Below are 27542 nucleotides of genomic sequence, written 5' to 3' on the forward strand. Positions count from 1 at the left end.
CATAAAACTGGTCTTGGCAGCCTTCAGAACCTCACTTGTTCAGAGCCTTTATGTGGAGGTGGGAAAACCTTCCCTTCAGTTATGACGCCTTAAACTTGCTCTGCAATATGCAATCAACCTCAAAGCAAACTTTATTAGATGTATTAAGTTTTTTTTTTATTGTTATTGTTGTATTAATGAGAAGGGTGTTTCAACTGCTGTACACAGGCCAGGTTGCATCATGTCAGATTTTTAATCCCAATTAAATAATTCTCTATTTTATCTTTTTTATTTCAACTTCATATACAACAAATAGCTTCATAATCACAAAATAATAATCCATAGTCATAATTACTGTGAGTGGGTGGTGTGGATGCGCAGTAGTTTGTAGCGTGAGTACAAAGTAAACAGCTCTCACCAGTGGTCCGTGTTTTTTTTTTTTTTTTTGCCTTTCGCTGTGCAGCGTCACTCTGATTTTAGCGTCGCCTTAGTCCTTGGAGTGTGGACATTTGATTGAGGAAGTGTTGGTGTCACTGATTATCTTGCAAAGGGACATCTGTGTGCGCGTGAACTGGGAAAGGACGGGAGAGACGCGCTTGCAACCGAACATGAGCGCTGGCTTATGTGCACGTTCCCGTTCGGATGAGTTTCTTTTCTGTGGCTCAGTCTGGAGCACGCAGGTCCCTGTGACAGTTTCTGCGGGCTACTTATTATTGATTTTATGACACAATGCTTCGGACCCGTCTAAATTTAGACGCGGGCCAAATTCGGCCTGTGTCTGAATTTAGACCAGACTATAGAGCATTATAGTGGTTAACACCGACCACCTGATGGCAGACTTGCTCTTGCTGGCTCATAGAGAAGTGACGTAAACTGTAAGCCCAGCCCAAATGGAAGCACAGTGGAGAATTTAGTTGTGGGGTTATGGAGGAAGAGGTTCGAGAGGGAGAGAATTTGGCGAAACATAAGCGATTTCCTTTCAAGTAGCGTACAATTGAGCAAACTATTGCTTGTTGTGAGTGCGGTAGAGCAAAGGATTGAGTGAATCTAGATATGATGTAATTGTTAATTGGTAATTTTGTGAGTCTTATAATATGGAAAATTTAGAATTTTTGTTCAGTGGAAAGTTTTGGAATAGGTAGACATAAGGTGTACAGTTTAAAGTTGGAACAGTTTGAATCATTCAACAAATGTAGAAGTTAGAGGAGAAAACAAAAAAGAAGTTCTAAGTTTTGAATTTTTGGGGGTCTTGTAATGAAATAATTTTTGGTAAATTGAAAGTTTTGCAATAGGTCGGCATAAAATGAACAGTTTGGGATTAGAATTGTTTGAATAAATCAAAATGTAGAGGTTAGAGGAGATAAAAAAAGGATATTTTTTAATTTTTTTGAGGGTATTTCAACAGAATTTTTTTTTAATTTTTGATAAAAAAGAAGTTTTGGAATAGGAACTTTCCTTCCAGTGAGTGCCACAGCTGGAAGCAACAGAAATTCACAATAAAAGAAAATAACACGACCAGTTTCATTGCGCAATAATATATAAATAATGCCATTAATACATTACTAACCCAGCCCTAATATAAATCAATCAAAAGTCTTCACAGAACAGTTGTTAATTGTATAATTCAGTCTGAAGGTTTAAAAATCCACTCGTTTTAAATCAAGTCAAGTTTATTTGTATAGCCCTAAATCACAAGTAGTCTCAAAGGGCTTCACATAGACAATCAATTGACAATTATTCTCAAAGCATCCCCTGATCTTGGGCTCCCAAAAGGGCAAGGAAAAGTTCTCTGAAGTTGCAGCTTCAAAAACCTCCGATCGGTGCAGTCAAAGCAGGCCTGGAGGTCCTGCTTTGACTCCACTGTCCATTTCCTCACACTCCAAGTTTTTAAATTCTGCCTGTAGTTTGGAATCAGATGAACTAGGCAGTGGTCCGAGAGTCCTAAAGCTGCAAGGGGCACAGAGCGGTATGCGTCCTTTATTACAGAGTAGCAGTGGTCCAGGGTATGTCCCCCTCTGGTGGGACACGTTATGAGCTATCTGTATTTGGGGAGTTCGTGTGTGAGGTTCGCTCTGTTAAAATCACCCAAAACAATAATCAGTGAGTTTGGTAGTTTTCTCTCCATGTCTGTTACCTTGTCAGTCAGCAGCTGTGTGGCGTCCATCGCACGTGCGTGTGGTGGAATGTAAACAGCCACCATTGGCGCCGGACGCAGTTGCAGTGGCTCAGTGCTCTCCCGATTGGCGCATTGTTTGTTTTTTGTTAGTGTTTGTACTCACTCATTCACCACCTACAACCAGCAGGAGCTCCTCAGGATAGGAGTTTGCTGTGAGATGAATGTCACACTGGAGTTCTGGCACTCTCAAAACACACCGGAGAATATCATCAGGTGCCCCGGCTCCCCTTGGATCACCATCCCCGCTGGGAGGAAGCGAAGGCACCGCAAAGAGAGGAGCCAGAAGCGGGCCTGCAGGGCCAGCGCGCTAACCAGGCTACGGAAGCGGCCGTTCATACCACCGCTCCCCAGCCTGTTTCTCACCAACGTCAGGTCTCTCGCTAACAAGATGGATGAACTAAGGCTACAGATCTCAGCGAACCGGACCATGAAGGACTGCTGCATGCTGCTGATCACTGAAACCTGGCTTCATCCACTCCTATCGAGCTAGCAGGCTACACCACATAGCGTCATGACAGGACTGAGAACTCCAGTAAGAGCAAGGGAGGGGGGCTCTGTATTTACGTCAATAACAACTGGTGTACTAATACAGTGACTGTAGACAGTTACTGCTGCCCGGACCTGGAGTATGTGACTATTAAATGCCTCCCTCGTGAATTCACCGTAGTCATGACGACTGTTGTTTACATACCTCTGGAGGCTAATGCTAAGCTAGCTATTGGACTATTACATGGCAGTATTAGCAGCCAGCTGAGCAGATATCCTGACGCAGTGCACATCATAGCAGGGGACTTTAATCATGCAGACTTGAAAGCAGCACTCCCTAGATTCCACCAGCACATTAAATGTGCCACGAGAGGAGTTAACACTCTGGACAAGGTCTACTCCAACATCAAGCTAGGCTACAGGGCAAAACAGCTACCTCACCTGGGCCAGTCTGACCACATGTCACTGCTATTAATCCCTGCATATACCATCATCAGGAAATCTGCTCCTGTTATCACTAAAACTGTGAAAACCTGTCCTGATGACACCTCTCAGCAGTTGCAGGACTGCTTCAACAGGACTAACTGGGACATCTTCGAACACCGGGACTTGAACGTGTTCACAGACAGTGTTCTGTGTTATATCAAGCACTGCACAGACACTGTCACAGTGGACAAACGTATATGGAAATACCCCAACCAGAAGCCCTGGATGACCCGGCAGGTCCTTCGGCTGCTGGAGGAGAGGGACACTGCCCTGTCCCTCAGGTCTGAGGATGGGGTTCTCTACAGCGCAGCCAGAGCCAACCTGAGGAGAGGCATCAGAGAGGTCCAGCTGGACTACAAGAGGAGAATTGAGGACCACGTGGACAGCAACAACAGCAGGCAGGTGTGGCAGGGAGTCCAGCGTCTCACTAACTACAGCACCACCATCGGAGCTGCTGAAGGGGACGCCTCACTGGCAGAGGAGCTTAACACCTTCTTTGCCCGGTTCGAGACCGAGCCACCTGAACGGCCACATCATATCCCACAGTCCGCAGCAGCTTCACCCTCACAGGAGCACGAGGTGAGGCGCACGCTGCGGACCATCAACCCAAGGAAGGCTGCAGGTCTTGACGGCGTCACTGGGCGTGTCGTGAAGAACTGCGCAGGTCAGCTGGCTGGGGTCTTCACTAAGATCTTCAACCAGTCCCTTACCGTCCACTGTCCAATTCTGTTTAAAATCATCCACCATAGTCCCCCTGCCCAAGAAATGCCACATCACCAATCTTAATGACTACCGGCCAGTTGCACTCACCCTGGTGGTGATGAAGTCTTTTGAAAAGCTGGTCAGGGGTCACATCACATCACTCCTGCTTTGAGATTTTGACCCCCACCAGTTTGCCTACATGGATAATAGATCCACAGAGGACGCAGTAGCTACAGCCCTCCATGCTCCACTGTCCCACCTGGAGCAGCCGGAGAGCTATGTGCGGATGTTCTTCGTGGTCTTCAGCTCTGCATTTAATACCATCCTCCCCCACAGACTGGCCATCCTCCCCCACAGACTGGTGGACATACTGGGGGACCTGGGACTTCCACACAACACTTGCATATGGATTAAGAGCTCCTTGACAGGTCGTAGCCAGAGGGTGGGATTGGGTCGTCATACATCTACACCTCAGCCTTGGTACCGGCCCCCTACAAGGCTGCGTACTGAGCCCACTGCTCTACATGCCCTACACACACATGCACTCCCGCCCACCGCAGCAACACCATTGTAAAGTTTGCGGATGACACCAACGTGGTGGGACTCATCTCAAAGGGGGATGAGTCTGCCTACAGGAACGAGGTGGTGCAGCTGTCGGTGTGGTGCGGAGAGAACAATCTGCTTCTAAACACGGCTAAAACCCAAGAACTGGTCGTTCGTTGACTTTAGGAGGAAAAAAACGGACATTCCACCACTTAGCATCAACGGGGTGGAGAGCGTGTCCTCCTTCCGCTTCCTGGGAGTCCACATCGAGGAGGACTTCACCTGGAGCATGAACACCTCTGAGCTGCTAAAAAAGGCTCAGCAGAGACTCTACTTCCTGAGGGTGCTCAGGAGGTACAGCATCATACAAAGACTGCTGATGTCCTTCTATCGGTGCTCCATAGAGAGCATTCTAACATACTGTATATGTGATTGGTACACCAGCTGCACTGCAGCTCAGAGGAAAAAGTTCCAAAGGGTCATCAACACAGCACAGAAAATTGTTGGCTGCCCTCTCCCCACACTGGAAGAAAGAACCCGCTGTCTCAAAACAACACAGAACATTCTAAAGGACACTTCCCACCCTGGCCACTCCCTTTCCGAACTGTTGCCATCAGGCAGACCCTACAGATCAATTAAATCAGGGACCAGCAGATTTACCAACAGCTTCTACCCTACAGCGGTAGTCACACTAAATGCTGCTAGAAAAATGATCTGCTTTAACGAGCTGAAACACAGCTGTGAGCAGAAATAACAACTGTAACTGTCTCATTTACACATTTTAACCGTGCAATATGGGGGTGTGCAATTACATGTCTTTTTCAACAACAGTATGGGGGTGTGCAATTACATGTCACTTGTTTACAGTTATATGAAGTATGGTGTATGTTCCGGTTTTTGTTGTTTTTAGTTTGTGTAGACTTTTATATTATATTTTTATTTTTTTTTATTTTTTTAGCAGATGCACTGATCGGTTGGCACTTTTAATTTCGTTGTACATGTGACGATGACAAAGATCTATCTAGCGAGCTAGCTATCATTACGATCAAGGAGAATTCACATGGTGAATAAAACGGCCGGCAGTTCATGAAAAGTGTTTCTAGAAGAGGGCTGCAAGACTCTTTTAACACTTTGACATCAGTACACCAACCTTCATTAATATAGAAACGTAGACCACTCCCTTTGTTTTCCCTGTGAGCTCCGTGTTGCGATCGGCGCGTAGTAGCCTAAATCCAGGCAGCTGCACAGCATGATCGTGGACGAGTTTGGTGAGCCACTATTCGGTGAAGCACAGGGCGGCGGATCTGTTAACGTCTGGGTTCCTTGGTATGAAAAGCAGAAGCTTGTTCATCTTGTTCGCCAGGGAGTGGACGTTCGCCAGATTAATTGATGGTAGGGTAGCACAAAAACCTCTCTGCCTCAGCTTCATGAGGGCTACGGCGCACTTGCCACGCTGCCGTCTTTGGCATAGTTTGTAGAACGTCGCCGTTCCGGCTAAAATCTTTGTCAAACAGCCTGGGTCAGTGAAAACCGGAGAGAAAGTACCTGGAGAAGACTGTACGATGTTTAACAATTCTCCTCTGCTAAAAGTGGTTCGGGATGGGCAGCAGAAGACTAAAAAAACGTACAAAATAACACAAAGTAGCAGAGAGCGAGTCACCGAGGCGGCCATCCGCGTCGCCATTTTATGACGTGCTTATGCACCAACGCTTGATGCACAGAATGACGTATAGGAGACCTTCTACGCTGATCTTGATGCCATCTTATCCAAAGTCCCCAAGGAGGACAAGATAATCCTACTTGGAGACTTAAATGCCAGAGTGGGACAAAACCATCGTTTATGGATAGGGACGATGGGAAAAGAAGGTGTTGGAAACATGAACTCCAATGGCATATTACTACTGACAAAGTGCTCAGAACACAACCTGGTTATCACTAACACACTTTTTTGTAAAAAAAAAAAAAAGACATTCAAAACATCATGGATGCATCCTTGCAGTAAACTCTGGCACCTCATTGACTATGTCATTGTCCGCACCAACAACTGTTGTGACGTGCTTAACACCGGGGCAATGACCAGTGCAGAAGATTGCTGGACTGACCACCGCCTCATTCGCTCCATCATGTGTAAAGAAGGATGCAGAAATGACAGAGCCGACCAAAACTTAACATTGAGCAGCTGGGTGATACCACCTACCAGCAGCAGCTCCAGGCGGCTCTCAGTGCGAACCTGCCGAAGCAATATCTGTTAGAGATGTTCCCACTCTAACTTATTTTGCAAGAACCACACGGGAGACAGTATGCCCTTTAAGCACTTGCAACTGGAGAGTTTGTTCGTTACTGTAGGTACAGCAATGTTCGAACAAGTCTGCCTTTTGATTCATGCATGAGAGTATTTATTGAGAGAGGTAGAGTGGGGGTGAGAGTGGCCAAGGTGGGGGGGAACCCCTGGTTTCTCAGGGGGTCACAGCAGGGGGTGTTTTACGATGTTGTGTAAACAGAACACCTCTGATTGTTTCCTCTGCAGTTGGTCAATCAGTTCAAAGGATCTTAGCACTTTGTTCTACTACTTTGTTAAGACAGGACAGGCTATGATAATTATTACAGGTTACATTCCAAAATAAGCATAGGATCAAACTAATCTATCAACCCTAACAATATCCAACTGACGCTGACGAACACTGGGACGGGCTTTCATTTACCACCATGAACTCCTGAAAAAGCATCCTCGGTCATAAAAAACGGAAACATCTGAACTGGTATGATAAAAATAAAATAAAAATCCCCCCTCCGTGAGTTGTCACCTTATCGTGGAGGAGGGGTTTGCGTGCCCCTATGATCCAAGAACCATGTTGTCTGAGGCTTCATGCCCCTGGTAGGATCACCCATGGCAAAAGGGTCTTAGGTGAGTGGCCAGACAAAGCACGGCTCAAAAGACCCCTCATGATGAAAAAGACAAATGGACCTAGTTTTCCCTCGCCCGGACGCGGGTCACCGGGGCCCCCCTCTGGAGCCAGGCCTGGAGGTGGGGCTCAAAGGCGAGCGCCTGGTGGCCGGGCCTTCACCCATGGGGCCCGGCAGGGCATAGCCCAACAGAAAACGTGGGTCCCCCTTCCCATGGGCTCAACACCTGTGGGAGGTACTCTTCTCTCCGGTTGTGCAAAGTGAGCTGGACGGCGGCCAAAGGCGGGGACCTTGGCGGTCCGATCCCCAGCTGCAGAGGCTGGCTCTAGGGAAATGGAATGTCACCTCTCTGGCTGGAAAGGAGCCCGAGCTGGTGTGTGAAGAAGAAAAGTTCCGACTAGACAGTCGGACGCCTCCACACATAGTTTGGGCTCTGGTACAACGCGGGCGGGCGTGAGTGTGTGTGTGTGAGTGTGTGTGTGCGCGTGCGTGCGACAAAAATAGAAAACCTGACCTTCGGAGGACATAGCCTAAGAATTTCTTTAAAATAAAACATCCTCTACTTCCGGAGCTAGTGAAGTTTAAAAGTGACACAGACGATAAAAATTTCATTGGATTTAGTGATTCGGAGTGACCTCAGCTAAACCGGAAGTGACCTCAGCTAAACCCGGAAGTGATATCTTTGAACCGGAAGTGACCTAAAATAAAACGGGAGTGACCCAAATCAAAATATTCATATTTATTTGAAATTCCACCAGATTCTCCAAAATTCCATTTTTCACCTTTAATTTCCACATTTTTCAACCGATTCAACCCATTCCAACTTTCAACTCTTCATCTTTTTCCTCCCTATTCTGCAAATTCCCGTTTCCCATATATTCCACATTTTCAAATTTAAAATTCCACCAAATTCTCCAAAATTCAGTTTTTCACCTCTAAATTCTACGTTTCTCAAGTAATTCAACTCGTTCCAAAATCATTCCGCAGTATTCCCCAAAAAGTTATTCAACCATTTCTCCTTCACACGCAATTTCTCCAGAAATTGCAAATTCTAGTTAAACAACTTATTCCTCCCACTTTTTTGACACCTAACTACTCCCACATGCTTTAACCGATTCACCCCATTCCAACTTTCACACGTTCCAAAAATTCACGGCATGTTTGCTACCATTTTTTTTGTTTATAACATTTACTGTTTTTGCGTAATTAACAAATTTGTTTCTTAAAATCCCCCATTCATTAGTGTGAAGGCGAAGGCCTTCACACTATTGTTCTTCTACTTTATTAGTGTGAAGGCAAAGGCCTTCACACTATTGATATTCTACTTTATTATTATGTTTTCTTATTATTATTATTAGTGTATAGTGTTATAACACTATTGTTATTCTACTTTTTTATTCCTCCCACTTTTTTGACACCTAACTACTCCCACATGCTTTAACCGATTCACCCCATTCCAACTTTCACACGTTCCAAAAGTTCACGGCATCTTTGCTACCATTTTATTTGTTCATAACATTTACCGTTTTTGCGTAATTAGCAAATTTGTCCCTTAAAATTCCCCATTCATTCTTAATTGCACATTTAACACGAACCATTTTCTCGAGGGGTTCTAATCTCACTTGGCCGTTATTTTTTATTCATTCATTTTTTATTCATTTAATTTTAACACATCATTTTATTTTATTCAACATTATCATCATGATGGCAGTTATTTTTTATTCATTTATTTATTCATTTAATTTTAACACATCATTTTAATAATTTATTTCATTTAACATCATCATCATAATTAATTTAACATTTTTATTTCATTTAATCATTTTATTTCTCATGATTTAGCATCATTCCACTGCTTCAATAGTAAGTCACTGTTTAGCTCAGTAAGTAGAGAATGGCACATTCAACATGAGCCATTTTCCCGATTGGGTTCGAATCTCACTTGGCTGTTATTTTTTTATTCATTCATTTAATTTTAACACATTTTTTTAATAATTTATTTCATTCAACATCATCATCATAATTAATTTACCATTTTTATTTCATTTAATGATTTTATTTCTCATGATTTAGCATCATTCCACCGCTTCGATAGTAAGTCACTGTTTAGCTGTTAAGTAGAGAATGGCACATTCAACACGAGCCATTTTCTCGAGTGGGTTCGAATCTCGCGTTGGCCGTTATTTTATATTCTTATAAACATTATCTTCTTATTAAACAACTTATTCCTCCCACTTTTTTATTTTATTCAACATCATCATAATTAATTTACTATTTTTATTTCATTTAATAATCTTATATCTCATCATTTAGCATCATTCCACCGCATCAATAGTAAGTCACTGTTTAGCTCAGTAGGTAGAGCATCAGACTTCTGCCCTCAACGTCGTGAGTTCGATTCCCGTAATAACAATAGTGTGAAGTGTCTTCGTCTTCACACGCGATTTCTCCAGAAATTGCAAATTGTAGTTCTTAATGGCACATTCAACATGAGCCATTTTCCCGAGTGGGTTCGAATCTCACATTGGCCGTTATTTTTTAGTCATTCATTTATTTATTTAATTATCATCATTTCAATCATTTATTTTATTCAACATAATTAATTTACCATTTTTATTTCTTTTAATCATTTTATTTCTCATCATTCCACCGCATCAAGCAACGTATGCTTTGATAAACTTGTTAGCATGTATGCTAAAGTTATTTGAATAACTGTTGTTTGTGTCATGTAATGTTAGCATACCATACAATTATTCAGCCGGTTGTTGCCTCTATTCTATTTTATTTTAAATTGCCTTTCAAGATTACCTGTCTGTTCTTGGTGTTGGATTTTATCAAAGAATTTTTGGCCAAAAATGCGACTTATACTCCAGTGCGACATATTTATGTATTTTTCTTCTTTATTACGCATTTTATGGCTGGTGCGACTTGTACTCCAGAGCGACTTATAGTGCGGAAAATACGGTAAATGAAAATGAAAATTGCTGCAAACAGTACAACAATTAATTTATGGTTAGCATAAATGTAAATCCCTTAAATGTTAATTCCTATAAGTCCCACTAAGAAATCCTTTTTAATGCATGTTGCTTATTGAATTACACTTTTCTGTAATTGCGCATAGTACTAAGTAAACTGATGTTATTTTTCTTAGCATCGGGAAAAATGCCTGGCTGCTCAGTGCATGTTTCGCCACTTGTGTATGACACCTGTCAGCCTTCAGACTGAGTTGCTACCATTTCTGGCGAAATTCACCAGTTGCTTGAGCAATCAAGGTAACACACACACACACACACACACACACACACAAACACACACACTTACTTTAGTGCAAAGACAAGTGTGTCTTGCCTACAGTCAAGAATGGTGGTGGGAGCGTCATGGTCTGGGGCTGTTTGAATGCTGCTTGCACTGGGGAGTTACAGTTCATTGAGGGAACAATGAATGCCAACATGCTCTGTGGAATACTGAAGCAGAGCATGATCCCCTCCCTCCATAAATTGGGCTGCGGAGCTGTCATTTCTTCAGTGTTGTCCCATGACAAGATATAATTAAATCACTGCAGAAATGAGAGGGGTGTACTCACTTTTGTGAGATACTGTATCACCAACAGAGGTGGGCATTTTACTAAAGTTTGCAAAGTTCAACATTTTTGGGCATGGCGAGGATTTACAGGGTTAGGAATGAACATATCAGAGGGACGCTCAGGTGGGATGGTTTGGAGACAAAGTCAGAGAAGCAAGATTCAGATGGCTTGGACATGGTGACTGCTGAAGATAGGGAAAAAGAATCCTGAGTAAAGAGCCAGCATGCAAGAGGAGAAGATCTAGGCTAAAAAGGAAGTTTATGGATGTGGTGAGGGAGGACATGGAGGCGGTTGGTATGACAGAGCAAGATACAGAGGACAGAGTAAGATGGAAATGATTGATCTGCTGTGACGACCCATAACGAGAGCAGGGAAAAAGGTTAGTGATAAGAAGAAATAGAAAGACATCCATTGTTTAATCCCAGCAAGACACTGCTCTAGATTACGCATACCCTAAGGATTTATTGCAACTTTCTCTGGAACAGCAAGTAGCTCTGTGTAGGATGACCAGATTTGCGTTTCTGTAAAGGACCCCTTTTTTCGGGGTGAAGGTCATTTTTTTGGGTGGGTTGTGTCATTTTTTTGGGGGGGGGGCAGTCATTTGTGTCATGACACAAATGATATGGTGTCTGTATAACAATTGCATTTATTGGCCCGAATAACACAAAACATATACAGTGGGGCAAAAAAGTATTTAGTTAGCCGCCAATTGTGCAAGTTCTCCCACTTACAAGATGAGAGATGGCTCTAATTTTCATCATAGGTACACTTCAACTATGAGACTAAATTTAAAAAAATAAAAAATCCAGAAATCGCATTGTCTGATTTTTCAAGAATTTGTTTGCAAATCATGATGGAAAATAAATATTTGGTCAATAATGGTCTCGATCTGGGGCTCCACGCAAGATCTCACCCCGTGGGGTCAAAATGACCACAAGAATGGTGAACAAAAATCCCAGAAAAACACGGTGGGACCTAGGGAACGACCTGGACAGAGCTGGGACCAATGTAACAAAGACTATCATCAGTAACACAGTACACCTCCTGGAGTGCCAAACGTGTCCCCTTGCTTAAACCAGTACATGTCCGGGCCCGTCTGACGTTTGCTAGAGAGCATTTGGATGATCAGAAGAGGATTGGGAGAATGTCATATGGAGTGTCAAACTTCAGACGAGACACAAAGGTGGCATTTGATGGTCGCCTATTAATATAGAAGCGTGCAAAAACTTGTGCCAATATTTTTCGATGTAACTTGATGTGTCGACAAAAGCACGTGAAAGAGATGCTAGTATTTTTCAAATTTCACTTGCCAAAAACAGAAACTGAAAGCTGGAATTCCTGTGGTGTGTTGTTGGGCTGCTGGCTTCCTCCTTCGACACGATCCCGTAGGCGACACCGTACTTGGAGAAATGTCTACTCTGCATCTCCCAACTACAATTAAGCGGCAAGCAGGATCGGATGACAACTTTCTCCCACCTTCTTCAGCAAAATGGGATACCCAGGGAAACTGAATGCCCACATCTGTTTGTGTCGAGGGACTCTAAACTCAGCCCGTCAGTCGCTGATGAGTAGTGGTCGAGGGGGGTTGTACAATTGGAATATGGTACAAAACCAAAAATAAACTTTTAGTTTAACATCAATATACAATATTGTTAAAACACAATAACTTTCATCATATCAGTGCGATTCATCCAAAAAGGAAAAGGAAGATTTTTCTGTTGGGTTGCCCAAATTTATGCAACTGCCTACTTTTGTTCAAGTAATGATTGCACACTTTCTGTAAATCCTATAAATTTCATTTCACTTCTCAAATATCACTGTTTGTCCACTATATGATATATTTAACTGAAATTGCTGATCCGAACAACCAATTATTTATAAAGGAAAATCTTGAAAATGATCAGGGGTGCCCAAACCTTTGCATATGACTGTAGATGTCCAAACCATCATTTGTCTCCTCGTCTGACTTGACTCTGAGTCACTGCCAGATTACCAATCCATTGCTAAAGTGCAGTTTATAAAAGAAAACGGATAAATGATTACATAAAACATATCTAACTTAATTTTCTCCAGAAACAAACAACTTTTTTCATTGTTGTTATATCGCAAGATATATAATAATAATAATCAACATTATTTGTTGATGGATAATGTTTTATTTTTTTCAGATGAGATAACATTTATCCAAGATGTGGGACACATGCCAATGAAGAGGTTCCCTGTAAGGTACAGTTCCCATTGTATCTACCGTATTGGCCCGAAAATAAGATGGTGTTTTTTTGCATTGAAATAAGACTGGAAAAGTGGGGGTCGTCTTATATTCGGGGTCTAGACATTATACCCATTCACAACACTAGATGGCGCCAGATATCTTTAAAGCCAATGCTGAACTAAACTCCCCAGGCCAAAGCGAACCCCTGTCACGAAGAATAAAAATAAAAATAGCGGTAGCTCATAAAAGAAAAAAAAATGGCGGTAAGAAAGAAAAGAGAAGAAAATAAGAGAAGACATAACAGAAAATGGAGAAACTGTTAGAAAGGTTCCTATGTTCATGTTAAAATCTTGGACAGTTACGTCACCGCGCCTTACGTCTCACGTGAGTTACCTCAGCTTATCACGGTTGTTGGAGCTTGTGCGCAGTGGTAAGTTAAAAGTTGCTGGCATCGACTGAGTGTGTTGCTGTGATCGTGTGCGTCTTTGACACAAAGTGAGTATGTACATTTCATTGTTACTACTGTCTACTGTTGTGCCATTTGTCTAACTGCGTTTAGTTTCGTGTGTGTGCCGTTTGATAGTTTTGGCGTGCTCCTTTAAGTTTTCCTCGCATCAGACGAGTAGCCGTTATGCAGCGCCACGGCGACTAACAGTTGCCAGCAAATGTATTTTGTTGTCTCAATGACTTATAAAGTTAAAGTCCCAAGTTAAAGTCCCAATGATCATCGTCACACACACACATCTGGGTGTGGTGAAATTTGTCCTCTGCATTTAACCCATCCCCATGTGATTTTGATCCATCCCCTGGGGGAGAGGGGAGCAGTGAGCAGCAGTGGTGCCGCGCTCGGGAATCATTTGGTGATCTAACCCCCCAATTCCAACCCTTAATGCTGAGTGCCAAGCAGGGAGGCAATGGGTTCCATTTTTATAGTCTTTTGGTATGACCCGGCCGGGGTTTGAATCCACAACCTTCCAGTCTCAGGGCGGACACTCTACTACTAGGCCACTGAGGTGGTTTGGTGTGTTGCTGAGAGTATTTCATTTATGGTTATTTAGTATAGTGGAACCGTTACGTCCAGTCAGTTATGTAATGTGTGCCGTCGTGTTGGGTGACGTCAGAAGTTGATCGTTGACTTACGTGCTGTATTTCTGTCTGTTGCAGAACCACACACACACCCCACACACCCTTCACACGCGTCATGCAATAATCACACACACAAGAATCACATTCACTCACCCATGTACACTACACACACCTGCTCTCACATCCTTACGACCAAACGTGTGCATATGCCAGTTTGCCTGTATGCTCCTGAGCCACAGTGCCGGTTACATTTTTCCCAATAATTCCATAAAGCAATCAAAACTAAACCACGTCTTCTCTCTTGTGTTCTGACCGACACCCAGGGGCGAAAAGAGCATAACCTTCCGAGCCAACCCCCTATACTGTCCTCAGGCTCCCTAACAGAAACGTAATGACAATCTGGAGAAAAGTGGCTCGAAGATCAACCAGGTTAACCGGCAGCTGAGGAGAGGTTATGATGCAAACTTCAAGATGATGGTGATAAATGAAGCAGAGTCTTTAAACAATTGCAAAGCGACTGTGAAATATGGCGTCACAGAGTGTAATGTACGGAGATGGAGAGCCCAAAAACAAAGCCAAAAAAATGCTTACAATCAGAGAAAAGCTTTCCATGGTCCTCAGAGCGGCCACTTTCAAGAGCTCGACAGGATCATTTGTTTCAGATGTACTGTAATTATTTTCTGTATAAAAATTTAATTTGGTGTTCAAAAAGTATTTTTCCAAACTTGAGTCTTGAAAAAGAGGGGGTCGTCTTATAATCAGGGTCGTCTTCTATTCGGGCCAATACGGTAATTTTAGCCTGGTTTAGGTTTACCCTTTGAATCACCATGATTTAATCAGTAAGCCCTTGCAAAAACAGTCTGGTTAGTGCTTGAGATTCTGCAGAAAAACGCCTCCTGTATTTGTCCACATCTACAAGATGCATGGTCTGTACATACATTATTATGAGTATTACTGACCACTTTATAGTGTAATAGGACATATTCATGTACAAATAACTGACTAATCACAGCATATGGGATCAGCTACTAAGAAGAACTTGTTAGTTACTGTTAGTGTTTATCTGGTAGTTTCCTGCTGCTCCCACTCCATGACTGAAGGCATGCTGTTTTTAGAAGCTCTTTCATGTTAATTCCTGTTTGCATCTGATGAGTTTGCCTAACATGGAGCACCATTTACAATGATTAATTATTTGTTTATTAATTAATTGTCAATTAATTGTTTATTTTTTTAAATCTAATTACTCTGTTTTCCTGCTGACACCTACAATTTCCTTTTGTCATACGCTTTTGTGTTCATTCCCCTTTTTGACTGAAGCACGTTCCCCATTGTTTTTTTTCCAATATTGTTCATTACATGTCAAAAGAAACTGTCAAATTGAGCTACAAATTCAAGTTACTCACTCCAATGACCAGTCAACTAACCAGTATGGTTAGCTCCGCCCGTCTTACACGATTATTCATGCAAATAAACGGCTCCTCTGAAAAGCCTGATACTCTCTGCAGTAGAGTAAACAGACTTTCCAGACTGTTGTTTTAAGAAATATGGCATATCACAAACCATTTCTCTAGTGAGACACGTGGTGTTTGTTTTTTCAATAATTAATTTTGTGTGCTTGTGCAGTTTAAAACTGGAGGCCTTGACAGACCAAGAAGTCCATCTGAAAATTGATAGTCTGGAGGACATTAAGGATGTACAGAAAGGATCTGTGGAGTGTCTATCAGCCAATCACCCACAGCACCCAACAACCAGTGCCACGGAAAATGAGAAGGCTATGATAATTGAAGAATACAACAGTGATTAACGCACATCCACACTGACCATATAATGTGTATTTCTGGTATTTGTTTTTGTTATTAAGCGAAGAGTTTAGGCAGTTCGAGGACAAAAGTTCATTGTGGTCTTAGCTTAATACGAAATAAACTGTTTACCGGCATTTAAATTAAGGGCTTCAAAGAAATAGCCCTTTATTTTGAAAGAGGGCAATATCTATTTTCTATAACTTCTATATTGTAATCTTGGAACAGAGCAGCTTTAAAGATACGCTTCTTCATATTTCCTGACTTATCGTCCTTCGTGTTCCTTCAAGGTTAAATCCTGCAACATTGAAAATCTCCATTATCCACTTTGTTTGCAATAAATTCACCTCATCTGTTACTATTGTTGTGCATGCAACTACCAATTATGCAGTGATTCAAGTGCTGTAGTTTATTGAATAGGTTTCACAGCAAACATGCTTTCTGTCACTGAAATGACTCGCATTATATTCACCCCATAAATACCAGGATATCTTAAATTAATTTAATCACTGTTAATTTTGCCCCCGACTGAGTTCATGATTCGAAACTGAATCAGTTGGAGGAGTATTGAGTTCATGTAAATGATTATTATTTTAAATTGGACTGGGTAGGAAATGTATCACAGGTGTATGTTAGATTATCAGATACACTAACCAAGTATAAGACAACCTTTTGTGTTTCCAGTTGAAACATAGCATTTTCTATATTTGGGGCCGGTTCTAGAGAAGCAACTATTAAACCTTTCTAGCAAGAGGTTTTGTTTAGCTAGCTTCCCTCAATTGCACTTGAATTTATGTTATGATTAAACACTTCAGAAAAACTAAAAGACAATTTGAAACCTTGCTCATTCTTGACATACTGTTCTTTGTTTTGCTCACCATCACACCCACACCCCCTTTATTTCAATGTTTACTCATCAAGGTAAAACTTTTAAACAAATGCTTGGTAGGTAGGGAGGGACAGAGAGAGGGAGGGAGAGATCCAGATATGCAATAGTTATGTAACTTGTAAAACATGCAAAATATTATGAATAAATAATTAAATACACAAATAGACAAAAGAGAGAGGAAAGTGGGTATCGAGTCCAAATTTAATCCGGCTATGATTGATGGCTTTATCAAAAGGTCATCAAAAGGTGATCAAAAGATCATTAAAGGGTAATAAAAGTGATGGATGGTTCTCAAGGGTTAGGAGTTAGGGTTAGTTTAAAGGTGTAGGGTCACATATTTCTCACCATATAGAATGACATGGGTTAGTTTAAAGGTGTAGGGTCACGTTTCTCACGATATAGAATGACATGATTGAAGACAATGTAGTGTTGGGGGTTTAAAATGTTGTTACACCTGTTTTAATGAGAATGCAGCCTGTCCATAGATCAACCGTTGTTTAGGTAGTTGTAAAAAGATGTTGTTGCATCCTGCAACCTCCAGGGGTTAATGAGATTGCAGGATGCACGGAGGTCAAGGGTGAGATTCTGGGTGGGAATGTGCCTAGACATGTACGCCCTGTGTCTGGAGGAGATGGGTATAAAGATATGTAGACTTGTAACTGTTTAAATAGTCGCCAAAGGCCTTTGCAAGCTCAATCCACCACAAGTCTGAGTCTCTACGCTGCGAAGCTAAAGAGATGGTTAAAGGTAACAATTTTTTCTTTAAATCAAAAATATTCTAGTATAATGAGATTGTATGCATAATATGAAGTACGTGTATGTTTCTTTTCACAGATATTATCGTTTATGCGGACGTACACAATGCTCGTGAGTTTATTATATGTATGTTTACATTACTCTGTTATTTTCTCCAGCAATTGTAATGTAGGTTTTTTTCCTCTCACAAAAGCGCGCTTAAATGATGACTACAGCGGTATCTATTTGACGCAGACGAATTACGGTGAATCACACACACACATTCATTTTTCTTAGTTAATATTAATGTGATGAGTTTAAAATTTTAGCATATGTATGTACGACAGATCTCGTCGCCGCAGCGGAACAAGATATTCAGAAAAACGGTCTGGGTCACATCGATCGAGAGAAGGAGGAGGGGGACGAGGAGTCAGCTCCACACGTGCTGCGTGCGTTTGAGGAAAATCGAAACAACTGCGACTGAGAGGAGGAGGAGGAGGAGGGGGAGGACGAGTCAGCTCCACACGTGCTGCGTGCGTTTGAGGAAAATCAAAACACCCTCTTTGACCACAAAGGAGACCACGTGACGGATGCGGAACTAGCGGATATTACGTACGAAGACCAGAACCAAACTCGAGAGTCGTTAAAAGAAGTTAGAGGTATGCCGAATCGATTTTGTTTTCTGTATTATTTTTTTTCTGTAGTATCGTTATCAGTATATTTATGTTATTATAACAATGTTCTGTATATCACTTTTTGGTTCTTTTATCACAAACAGGGTATTTTGGTTACATGGAAAGTTTTTGGAAAGAAAAAAGAAAACACAGAGACAAGAACCCAGCGGTATGGTGACGTTGCCGTATGTCAAAGGCATTACGGAACGCATCAAAAGGGCCATGAAAAAATATAACATAAACACACCTGTCAAACCACACACAACACTCCGTCAGATACTGGTCCACCCAAAAGACAGAATCAACCCGGAAAATAAATGCAACTCCATATACGAGATACCATGCAAATCATGTAATAAATCATACATTGGGGAGACAGGGAGAAATTTCATCACCAGAAAAATGGAACACAAAAAGGAGTGTGAGAAGGAGACAGCAATAAGACAAACAAGAGCAATAAAACAGCAAGCGGAACAGGAACACTACAAATCAGCCATCACCGACCACTGTAAAAGAGAGAACCACATCATGGACTGGGAAAAGGCCAGAGTCATCCGCACCGAAGAAAATAAACATCAGCGTTGGATCAGGGAGGCCATTGAGATCCGTAAACGAGGCCCGAGGACCATCAACAGAGACGAGGGAGCCTACATGCTCTCTACCACCTGGAGCAGCATTTTGGAGAGGTGAAGGGACAGCAGAGGGCGTGACTCATCTGTCAAATCTGACAGGTGAGTCATGCCTTCATTGTTCGATCAGCTGATAAAGACGCGTCACGATTACAACAGTGACACTCTGATGAAGGCGGAAGTTCATGCCGAAACATGTCAGGTAATGTAACCAAAATACCCTGTTTGTGATAAAAGAACCAAAAAGTGATTGAAAAAAGGAAACAGAATGAACTTAGTACAACTAATGTTCTGTATACTTCAGGCACGTTTCGATTCTAACCCTAAACCTAACCCTGCCTCAGACTGTTCAAACCGGGAGGAGGAAGAGGAGTTGGAGCAGGAGGAGGAGAGCGTTCACACACAATCCCCACCATTCCTTCGAGAGCGACGCGTCCCAAAGGTCCAAGAAGGTCTATATCGTATGACGGTGAATGTGTACATAAGCAACAACTGCGGGAATGTTTAAAAGTAATACATGCGCTAACATCTATGCTTGAAATGTCGTTAGTTTAAAAAAAATGGCTAGCACTAACCTCTCGCCAACTGAGGCAGACGTCATAACAAGCATTACTGAATTAGATTTTGAAACCGCGGAAACAAATCATGACTCACATACCGGGCAGAGATGCGATACCCCTGAACTAGATCAAGAATTATTGACAATTAGCAACGATATTGAATTGTTATCGGCTGATACGCATAGGAGTCAAATATCAGAATTAACATCTCACCTGCTAACTGTTCTTGAGGATGTAAATGCGGTGGTGTCGGGTGAGCAGAGTGCCCTCAGCCCCAATGTACCCGGTCTAAGTGCGATAGAAGGTCTTAATAATCAAAGTGTAAATGATGGTGGACAAAGTCCTACACACATTTCTTCACAATTGTTAAACTTGGTAGCCGAATTAAACAGCCACATGATCAATAGCATAAGATGTCTCAGTCCTAACATACCGGCTCAATTGGTTGACATTATCAACGAGTTAAATATATAGCCGTCTGAGGATCAATTATGCGTTAGTCCTGTTGATCCCAGTCACGACAATCATTCTGTTAAATTATGAAATTGATGAAATGTGCGTTAGTCCTGTTGATTCCTCGTACGCACCCGAGAATCATTCAATACCGATGGCTATCGATGACAATACACTGACAAATCAGCGTACACCCCCTGATGTTAATTTAAGGTCTCTGAGAAGTGATCAGAGGTTTGTTCAGGAAGGGGGGTCTGTGGTTATTAACAGACCCCATTTCAATAATGTTGAGGTACGGAGACGTATAAATCCTCCCATGCAATCGGATAGCACGGATTTTGCGTTCTTTTACATGCACATTGAAAATAACATCAATGATGTTTTGGAGGAGGTAGATAGAATGGCACAAGCGGGTGACACGATTCAGATTGAGATTGTGGGTGGTAATGAAAGAGCTCATACCTATCAACAAATGACCGACATACACTGTTAGGGTTTATAAACTATCTTGATCGTATGATTATGTTGGGATGTAGACTAGAATGATGAACTTTGTTTGAACCTTTTACCTTCCCGTGATTCTGAACAGTTTAACCATTCAGTTGTTGAAGCTCTCCAGGTGGTGTGGAGGCGTCCTTGTTTTGCTCCACTAGGATTTATGTCCACGACCTCGTGGAGCAATAAACTGGGACCCTCCCAAGTGGTTAATCCTTTGCTGAGGTGCCCACCACACATGTCAAATGTCACCCCCACCTTGGCTGACTCTCACCCCCACCCTTCTTCTCTCAATAAAGACTCTCTTGCAGGACTTCAACGGCAGACTTTGTTCGGACATTGCTGTATCTACAGTAACGAACAAATTCTCCACTTGCAAGTGTTCAAAGGGCATACTGTCTCCCGTGTGGTTCTTGCAAAATAAGTTAGAGTTAGAACATCTCTATTATACACTCTATGAGGGAGCATGTACAAAGCATGCTTGAGCGTCTAGCACAGTCTAACACCGAATTTATGCTCGATGAAAGCCTAGAATTAGTGGTACAAATATTCATGCCTTTGCGCAGAGGTATGCGGCGTAAACTAATACAATCCACTAATGTAGAAATATTAAAGAGAAAAAAACAACACTTGTACATAACTCTTAACAAAGACAACAATCTATGCTTTGCTCTGTCGTTAGCACATCTGTTAAACAGCACGCGAACATCAAAACAGGCCACACATCAGGCGCGGCTTTTACAAGAGAGTGTAGGTTTGAATTGTCACACAGCTGTAAGTTTGGCTGATGTAGACAAATTTGAGAAAGCCCTCAAAAGGTAGATAGTTGTAATGTACAGAAAAGCCGACTGCCGTCCTATTATTTTTTTGAGACTCATTACCCCAAACCAGCCGACGATACTTTGTTTATCCTTTTACTCGAGGGTCATTACCACGGCGTTAAATCGATAGAAGGTTTCATAGGTCATGCGTTTTTCTGTAGACATTGTTACAAGGGTCATGAGGATTGGACGCATCACCGCTGTCCGGGGCATTGTCACGTATGTCTTGATGCAAGATGTAAACATCTACCATGTAAGCTTGTAATCTGCCCTGATTGTAATAAGACTTGTTATAATGAGTGTTTTATCAAGCATAAAGTGCCACGGAAGACTAAAAGATCGGAGATCCTCAAGACTGTGACACATATAAAAAATGCATGCAATGTGGTCTACAATATTATGTGAAACCTGGTGGTAGTCTTGCTCAACATCATTGCCTCACTAAAAATGTGCGGTTTTGAATTGAGTCGAGATGCTGATACAGCGCTAAATCCACATCTGTGTTACATTCAGCCGCTAAAATCAGAGACACCTTGTAAAAATGTAATCTACTACGATTTTGAAACGTATGTAGATACAGACGGGTCACTCAAACCGTTTTTTGTGTGTTGTAAATCGAATACTATGGAAAAGCATTAGTTTGGTCCCGATTGTGTCGATGGTTTTGTTAGTTTTTTCAGAAATCCTCGTTTTAAGTGCACGACATTTGTTGCGCATTATGCTAGAGGTTTTGATTCCTACATTCTACTCAACAGAATGATCGATCTAGGTATCAAATTTGACATTATAATGCAGGGGAGTAAGGTTCTCTCTTTTGTGGATGTTGACCTGAAATCGAGATACATAGACTCGCTCTTATATTTGACCATGGCTCTAAGTGCGATCCCAAAGGCCCTGGGGTTTGAGGACAAATCAAAGGGGTACTTTCCTCACAAATTCAGCTCGCCGGCTCATCTAAATTATGTGGGGTGTTACCCCGAGCCTTCGTATTATGACGTTGAACGCCTGGCCCCCTCCGAGCGTGCAAAGTTCTACGAATGGTATGACAAAAACAGTAAGGGCCCGTTTGATTTTGCGTCGACGCAAGCATCATCAAAAACCTGATGTACAGACCCCCTCCACAAACACCCGAGTCTCCGTTTTTGGGTCTGTCATCTGAGTGGGTAAAAATCGACTGGCCGTAGGGTATTGATCGTTTTTTGGGTTTTAACATTTTTTTTTCTGTGTGTAAAATGTCTTTGAACTAAGTTGAATTTGATCCTAGATTAGAACTACCTTTTGCCTGTATAATTAGTGGCCCCAGCGGATGTGGCAAGACCTTTCTTGTGAAAAATGTTTTAGAACACGCTGATCATGTTATGAGACAAAAGCCTAATAATATTGTATGGGTTTATACTTCGTAACAACCGTTGTATGATGAAGTCAAAACTCTGAATAAAGATGTTGTATTTATCAAAGGATTGCCTGAATCTTTTGACGTCATCTTTCAAGCGTCAGATAATCAGGAAGTGGTTTGAATTTTTACACAATATAGACATCATAAGAATCTAAGCGTCATAATGTTAACACAGAACGTCTTCCACCAGGGTAAATTTAGCTGCTCTATAAGCCTAAACAGTAATTATCTAGTTTTGTTCAAAAATCCACGCAATAAATTGCAGGTGACTTTTCTGGCTAATCAAATTTGTTCCAACAACCGTAAGTTCTTTCTGGAATGTTTTGAAGATGGGACAAGGGATCCACACGGCTATTTACTGGTTGATTTGACGCCCACGTGTCCAGAACAATACAGACTTCAAACAGGCAAACTCCACAATCAGTGGCCTACTGTTTATATCCCTAAACAATAAAAACGATGACGAAGCTTTTAAAAATAAATGCGGCGTTACTCAAGTCTTTGTTTACCTGCAAGCCAGCCAAACGTAAGCATTTACTCCTCAGAGCTCCTACCAATTTACTAAAAGCGTTGTGCGAGATTGCACTAAACCTTCTGAAAGGGCATATACCACTGAAGCCGAAACAGTACAAAAAACTTAAACAGCAAAAAACGAATATTCGCTTTCTGGCCGATAAAAAAAATACTTTAAAGAAAAAAAGAGCTGTGTTGGTTCAAAAGGGTGGTTTTATATTACCCCTGCTGGCCGCATTTGCACCTATACCCGGAAGCGTCGTCGGGGGGGCTCATAAACAAATAAAAAAACGAGTTTGAAAACTGCGAATAAATTGTACCTTGTTTCCCCATATCAGTTAGAGCGGCTGACTCGAGCAGAGCCGACCATCCGTGATACAGTGAAACGTGATTTAGATGGTCAGATGAAACAGGTGTTGGAAAATAGATATTTAAATCAATATGAAAAAATCTAAATGTATCAAAGCCTAATGCAACGTTACAGAGGGTTATTAAAACAAAAGAATGATGAGAGTGTCCCCATCACGCTGAGCATGCCGCAAGAACAGCTAGACCGCAGCATCCCCACCACTCAAAATAACACCGAGGAGATGAAAACTAAAGAGCAGGTGCACGTTGAAGAATGGTCAGACATTCTAGATGCTATAGGATCACGTCATCGCCGAAACGCTGCATATGTGTTAAGAAAATTATTGTCGGGGGATATAGGATGGGTGCCTCGTGGCAAATTTATATTTAATGGCAGTCTTATCAAAGGACCTCATATGACTGATTTGTTAAAACAGCTCGTCGTGAGCGGTAAAAAAGTGGGCGGCCCCCCTATAGGTTGGAGATAAATTTTGGAAACTTACCAGAATCAGCTATTTTTAACCCGTTGGCTCGTTCTGACTTTAAACGTTTAAAATACGCTAGAGCTGAAGATGAAGACGTTTCTCACGAAAAAATATAAACGGTAAAAACAATCAGAAAAAAGAAAGAAACCTACAACGGCTCAAAAGTGGGTTAGTTATTAGATGAGAAAATTTATGTATTGTGAAAAAAAATTGTATATTGTATATGTTAGCAAAAAAAAACCACACTTGACTCTGTAACTCTCTTTTAGAGATTTTTTTTATTGAATAAAAAGAGATTTATAAAAACATTAACGTGACTACGGACAATGACATTTTTTAAACTTATGCAAAGAGCATGCGGTTTGACCCCCACACATCCGCCACGACCAACGAGATTTTCGAACAAAGTCGCTAGCCATAGCGTCGTTACGTAGGGGATCTCGCGTGTAGCTATCCAAAACTTCCTGGTAAGTTAGGCCGCATCCTCGTTGACTTAAATAATAAACACAATGTTGGCCGCAGGTGTCCGGCAGCTCATGTTGTAGTTGAATATTATGGTAAATAACAATAGTGTGAAGGCCTTCGCCTTCACACTAATTATTCGGTCAGAACGTTTTTTCAGAAAATCTTATATACTTTGAGGATCATTTAGATTATTAGGTGATAAACCTAAAGGGTCAAAGAATGTGGCAGAACCGTTTTTTTCTAACATTAAGCCCAGCCAGTGCTCGCTGGGGAGATGTCGAGGATGTGTGTTTACAATGTAGTGTCTGGGGGGATGTCTGTGACGTCATTCAGCTCGTCTGCTGCGTAAACACCACCAAACAGAGATCCCTGTTTACGCGTCATGATGTTATCCAAACCACGTCCGTTCATCACAAACGACGACGCTCCTAATATTTTGAGACACGCGTTGTTGTTAGCAGTGCTCATGATACAGAAATCATCGCTGGCTCTGGATAACTTCAAACGTAGATCCACGTGATTTAGCAGATGACGCTCGCAGAAAAATATATCACTGTGTAGTGGGCCCATCAAATGGAACTCCTGTGATTCTGAAATGCGCTGAGCGCGTTTCAGTAGACCCTCGTTGACGGCAACTCCTTCGAAAGCAATGGATTCCATACGCCCCCTAGTGTCTTTAACAAACATCCCAGCTGAAAATTGTGATTGCAGCGTATCTTTTGAGAAATTTAACAGAGTTTCAATCATAGATCTTGTTAGAAATGTTCTGACTCTAACCTATTTTGCAAGAACCACACGGGAGACAGTATGCCCTTTGAACACTTGCAAGTGGAGAGTTTGTTCGTTACTGTAGATACAGCAATGTTCGAACAAAGTCTGCCGTTGGATTCATGCAAGACAGTATTTATTGAGAGAAGAAGGGTGGGGGTGAGAGTGGCCAAGGTGGGGGTGAAATCTGGCCTGTTTGGTGGTCACCTCAGCAACTGGTCAATCAGTGCAGAGGGTCCCAGTTTATTGTTTTACGAGGTCGTGGAAATGAAACCTAGTGGAGCATCTAAACAAGGATGTTTCCACACCATTTGGAAAGTCTCAACAACTGAATGGTTAAACTTTTCAGGGTCAAGGAAAGGTAAAAGGTTCAAACAAAGTTCATCATTCTAGTCTACATCTCAACATAATCATACGATCAAGATAGTTTATAAACCCTAACATATCCCTCCTGTTTATCATATGATTATGCCCACCCCGATCAATCAAACATAAGTAAGAAAATATAATGAAGAAAGAAAAATAACAAAAGAATCAAAACACAGAAACAGCACATCATAGTACCCATCACTTGCGAAACATTTTTGATGGCCAAATCATTAAGTTTCTGTAAAACATGCTCGGCTAAACATCATCTACGCAATCTACATAGATCAATTTTAGTGTGCGAGTGAAAAACCTGCGGCAAGATGTTATAATGCAGGAAAAGTCTCACACGGTCCCCCTGCCTTAGGCGACCAGAATGTTACCAATAACAACAGTCAAGACAAAAATTGCTCGTGATTGTTCAGCCGTCAGGGGCTTGGCACGCCCACTGTTGGAGGGTGAGCACAATTCTCCCCCCTTTTGCAGCACTGCTTCATCGGGGGAGAACCTGGAAATGTCTGCCGCGCGGTTGTCGTCTTCAGTCTTCAGTGGCCAGGGTAGACTACCTGGCCACCAAGGGGGAAGAGGATTATTCTGCCTCTATTTGAACTGGGGGGGGGGGGGACGGGGGGGGGGACGCTGTCGATGGTGGATCTGCTTCCTTGCTGGAACCCTCGTGTTGCAGTCATCAAGTCCAGAACGATCCTGTTTTGCAAGACCATTTGTCCAATAGCCTGAATCGCTCTGTTTTGTCCATCACTGACCCCAGACAGGATCATGAGAGTCAAAGGTCACAACAGCCCTGCGTCGACGTCCAGAAGAGTTGCGTGCTGTCTTCAGCTGATGATGTTGTATCCTGTAGGTGTGGTCTGTCACCCACACTGGTGCACACACTCCTGTCCAGTTGGCGGGCAGCATCAGACAACCCTTTTGACCACAAAGCCACCAGCCATTCTGTATGAAGTAGGTTCTGTTTGATGGCGCAGCCATGTTGGTAGGAGAGCCCTCACCACTCGAAATGGCTCTCTCATCCTGACACTTAGCAGTGACACCCAAAGCTCCCATCCAGTTTCCTCCTGGAGAGCAGTCGTTGTCAATGCATTTGTGGGTTGTATTCCCTTGGATGTAGCATGTGTAGTTCACTCCAGGTGGCCTTCTTCTTTAGGCCACTTGTGGCATCTTTCATCCTTCAACGGTTGCGTTGACATTAATCCAAAAGAGTTCGATCACAGGTTATTTTCTGTGAGTCCAGGACGGTAGGGGTAGCATCACTGACTGTGACAGCATGGTGCTGAAATCAAAACCCCTCCCACAAAGGCCATGCATTTGCTTCAGTGACAGTCATTGTTCTGGCCTCCAGGTAAACGTTTGTGGAGGAAGGGGGGGAGTGAACTTCACATACCGGTACCAAGCGTTGGTTTCGTATGGGTTTCTGGGGTCCTATGACCAGTCCTCGAAATTGTCATCATGTGACCATCTTCTTCCACGAATGACACTGTCCATTGGTCCATTCAGATGAGCCCACAAACCATAGCACACTCCAACCACAGCGCAGCATAGAATCCAACTGGCATATGGAATTCCGTTGCTACTAGGATGGCAGAGACACCGGGACATCTCCTCGCCTAGCGGAGTGGGGATCGCTGGATTCTTCACCAACATTGAGACGCCTCACCCTAACCGATGAAACCCCTTTGAAGTCGGACTTCCCCACCACTCCGAATGAGGGGTCCAGCACTCTCTGCAACTTGCAGTGGCTGAGGTGAATCCAGCTGGGCCGTTCAGCAATCTTTACTGCAGTGGGGGTGGTCAGCAAGACTTGGAATGGTCCCTCCCACCGTGGGCTGGCTCAGTTCTTTCTTTTGATGACCTTGATGTGTAGACCCAGTCTCCTGGCTTGATGAGGTTGTCAACCTGTGGGGAAGGAAGATCAGGCGGCAGTAAATTTGCATTTGACACATCTTCCATTTTGAACGTCCTGATCATGTA

General features: G+C 42.4%; 1 protein-coding gene across 8 annotated transcripts in view; it reads left to right on the forward strand.

The window, feature by feature from the left end:
* The window catches only part of rad17 (RAD17 checkpoint clamp loader component), a 101549-nt gene extending 80765 nt beyond the window's left edge, over positions 1 to 20784 (forward strand). For 3 of the 8 annotated variants that reach the window (XM_085909007.1, XM_085909003.1, XM_085909008.1), the window contains exons 14-17: positions 10428 to 10548; positions 13028 to 13085; positions 15781 to 18239; positions 19228 to 20784. In XM_085909007.1, the coding sequence (XP_085765133.1) occupies positions 10428 to 10548; positions 13028 to 13085; positions 15781 to 15961 (360 nt within the window). In that variant the 3' untranslated portion in view covers positions 15962 to 18239; positions 19228 to 20784. Of the gene's footprint in view, positions 1 to 10427; positions 10549 to 12178; positions 13005 to 13027; positions 13086 to 14480; positions 14635 to 15780; positions 18240 to 18358; positions 19180 to 19227 lie in introns of those variants that run through there. The other 5 variants (XM_085909005.1, XM_085909004.1, XM_085909006.1 and 2 more) reach the window with 5 other exon arrangements.
* Positions 20785 to 27542: the final 6758 nt, after the last annotated feature.

This window comes from Syngnathus leptorhynchus, chromosome 4, assembly GCF_054491065.1.
Source record: "Syngnathus leptorhynchus isolate UIUO chromosome 4, UIUO_Slep, whole genome shotgun sequence".
NCBI lineage: Eukaryota > Metazoa > Chordata > Actinopteri > Syngnathiformes > Syngnathidae > Syngnathus > Syngnathus leptorhynchus.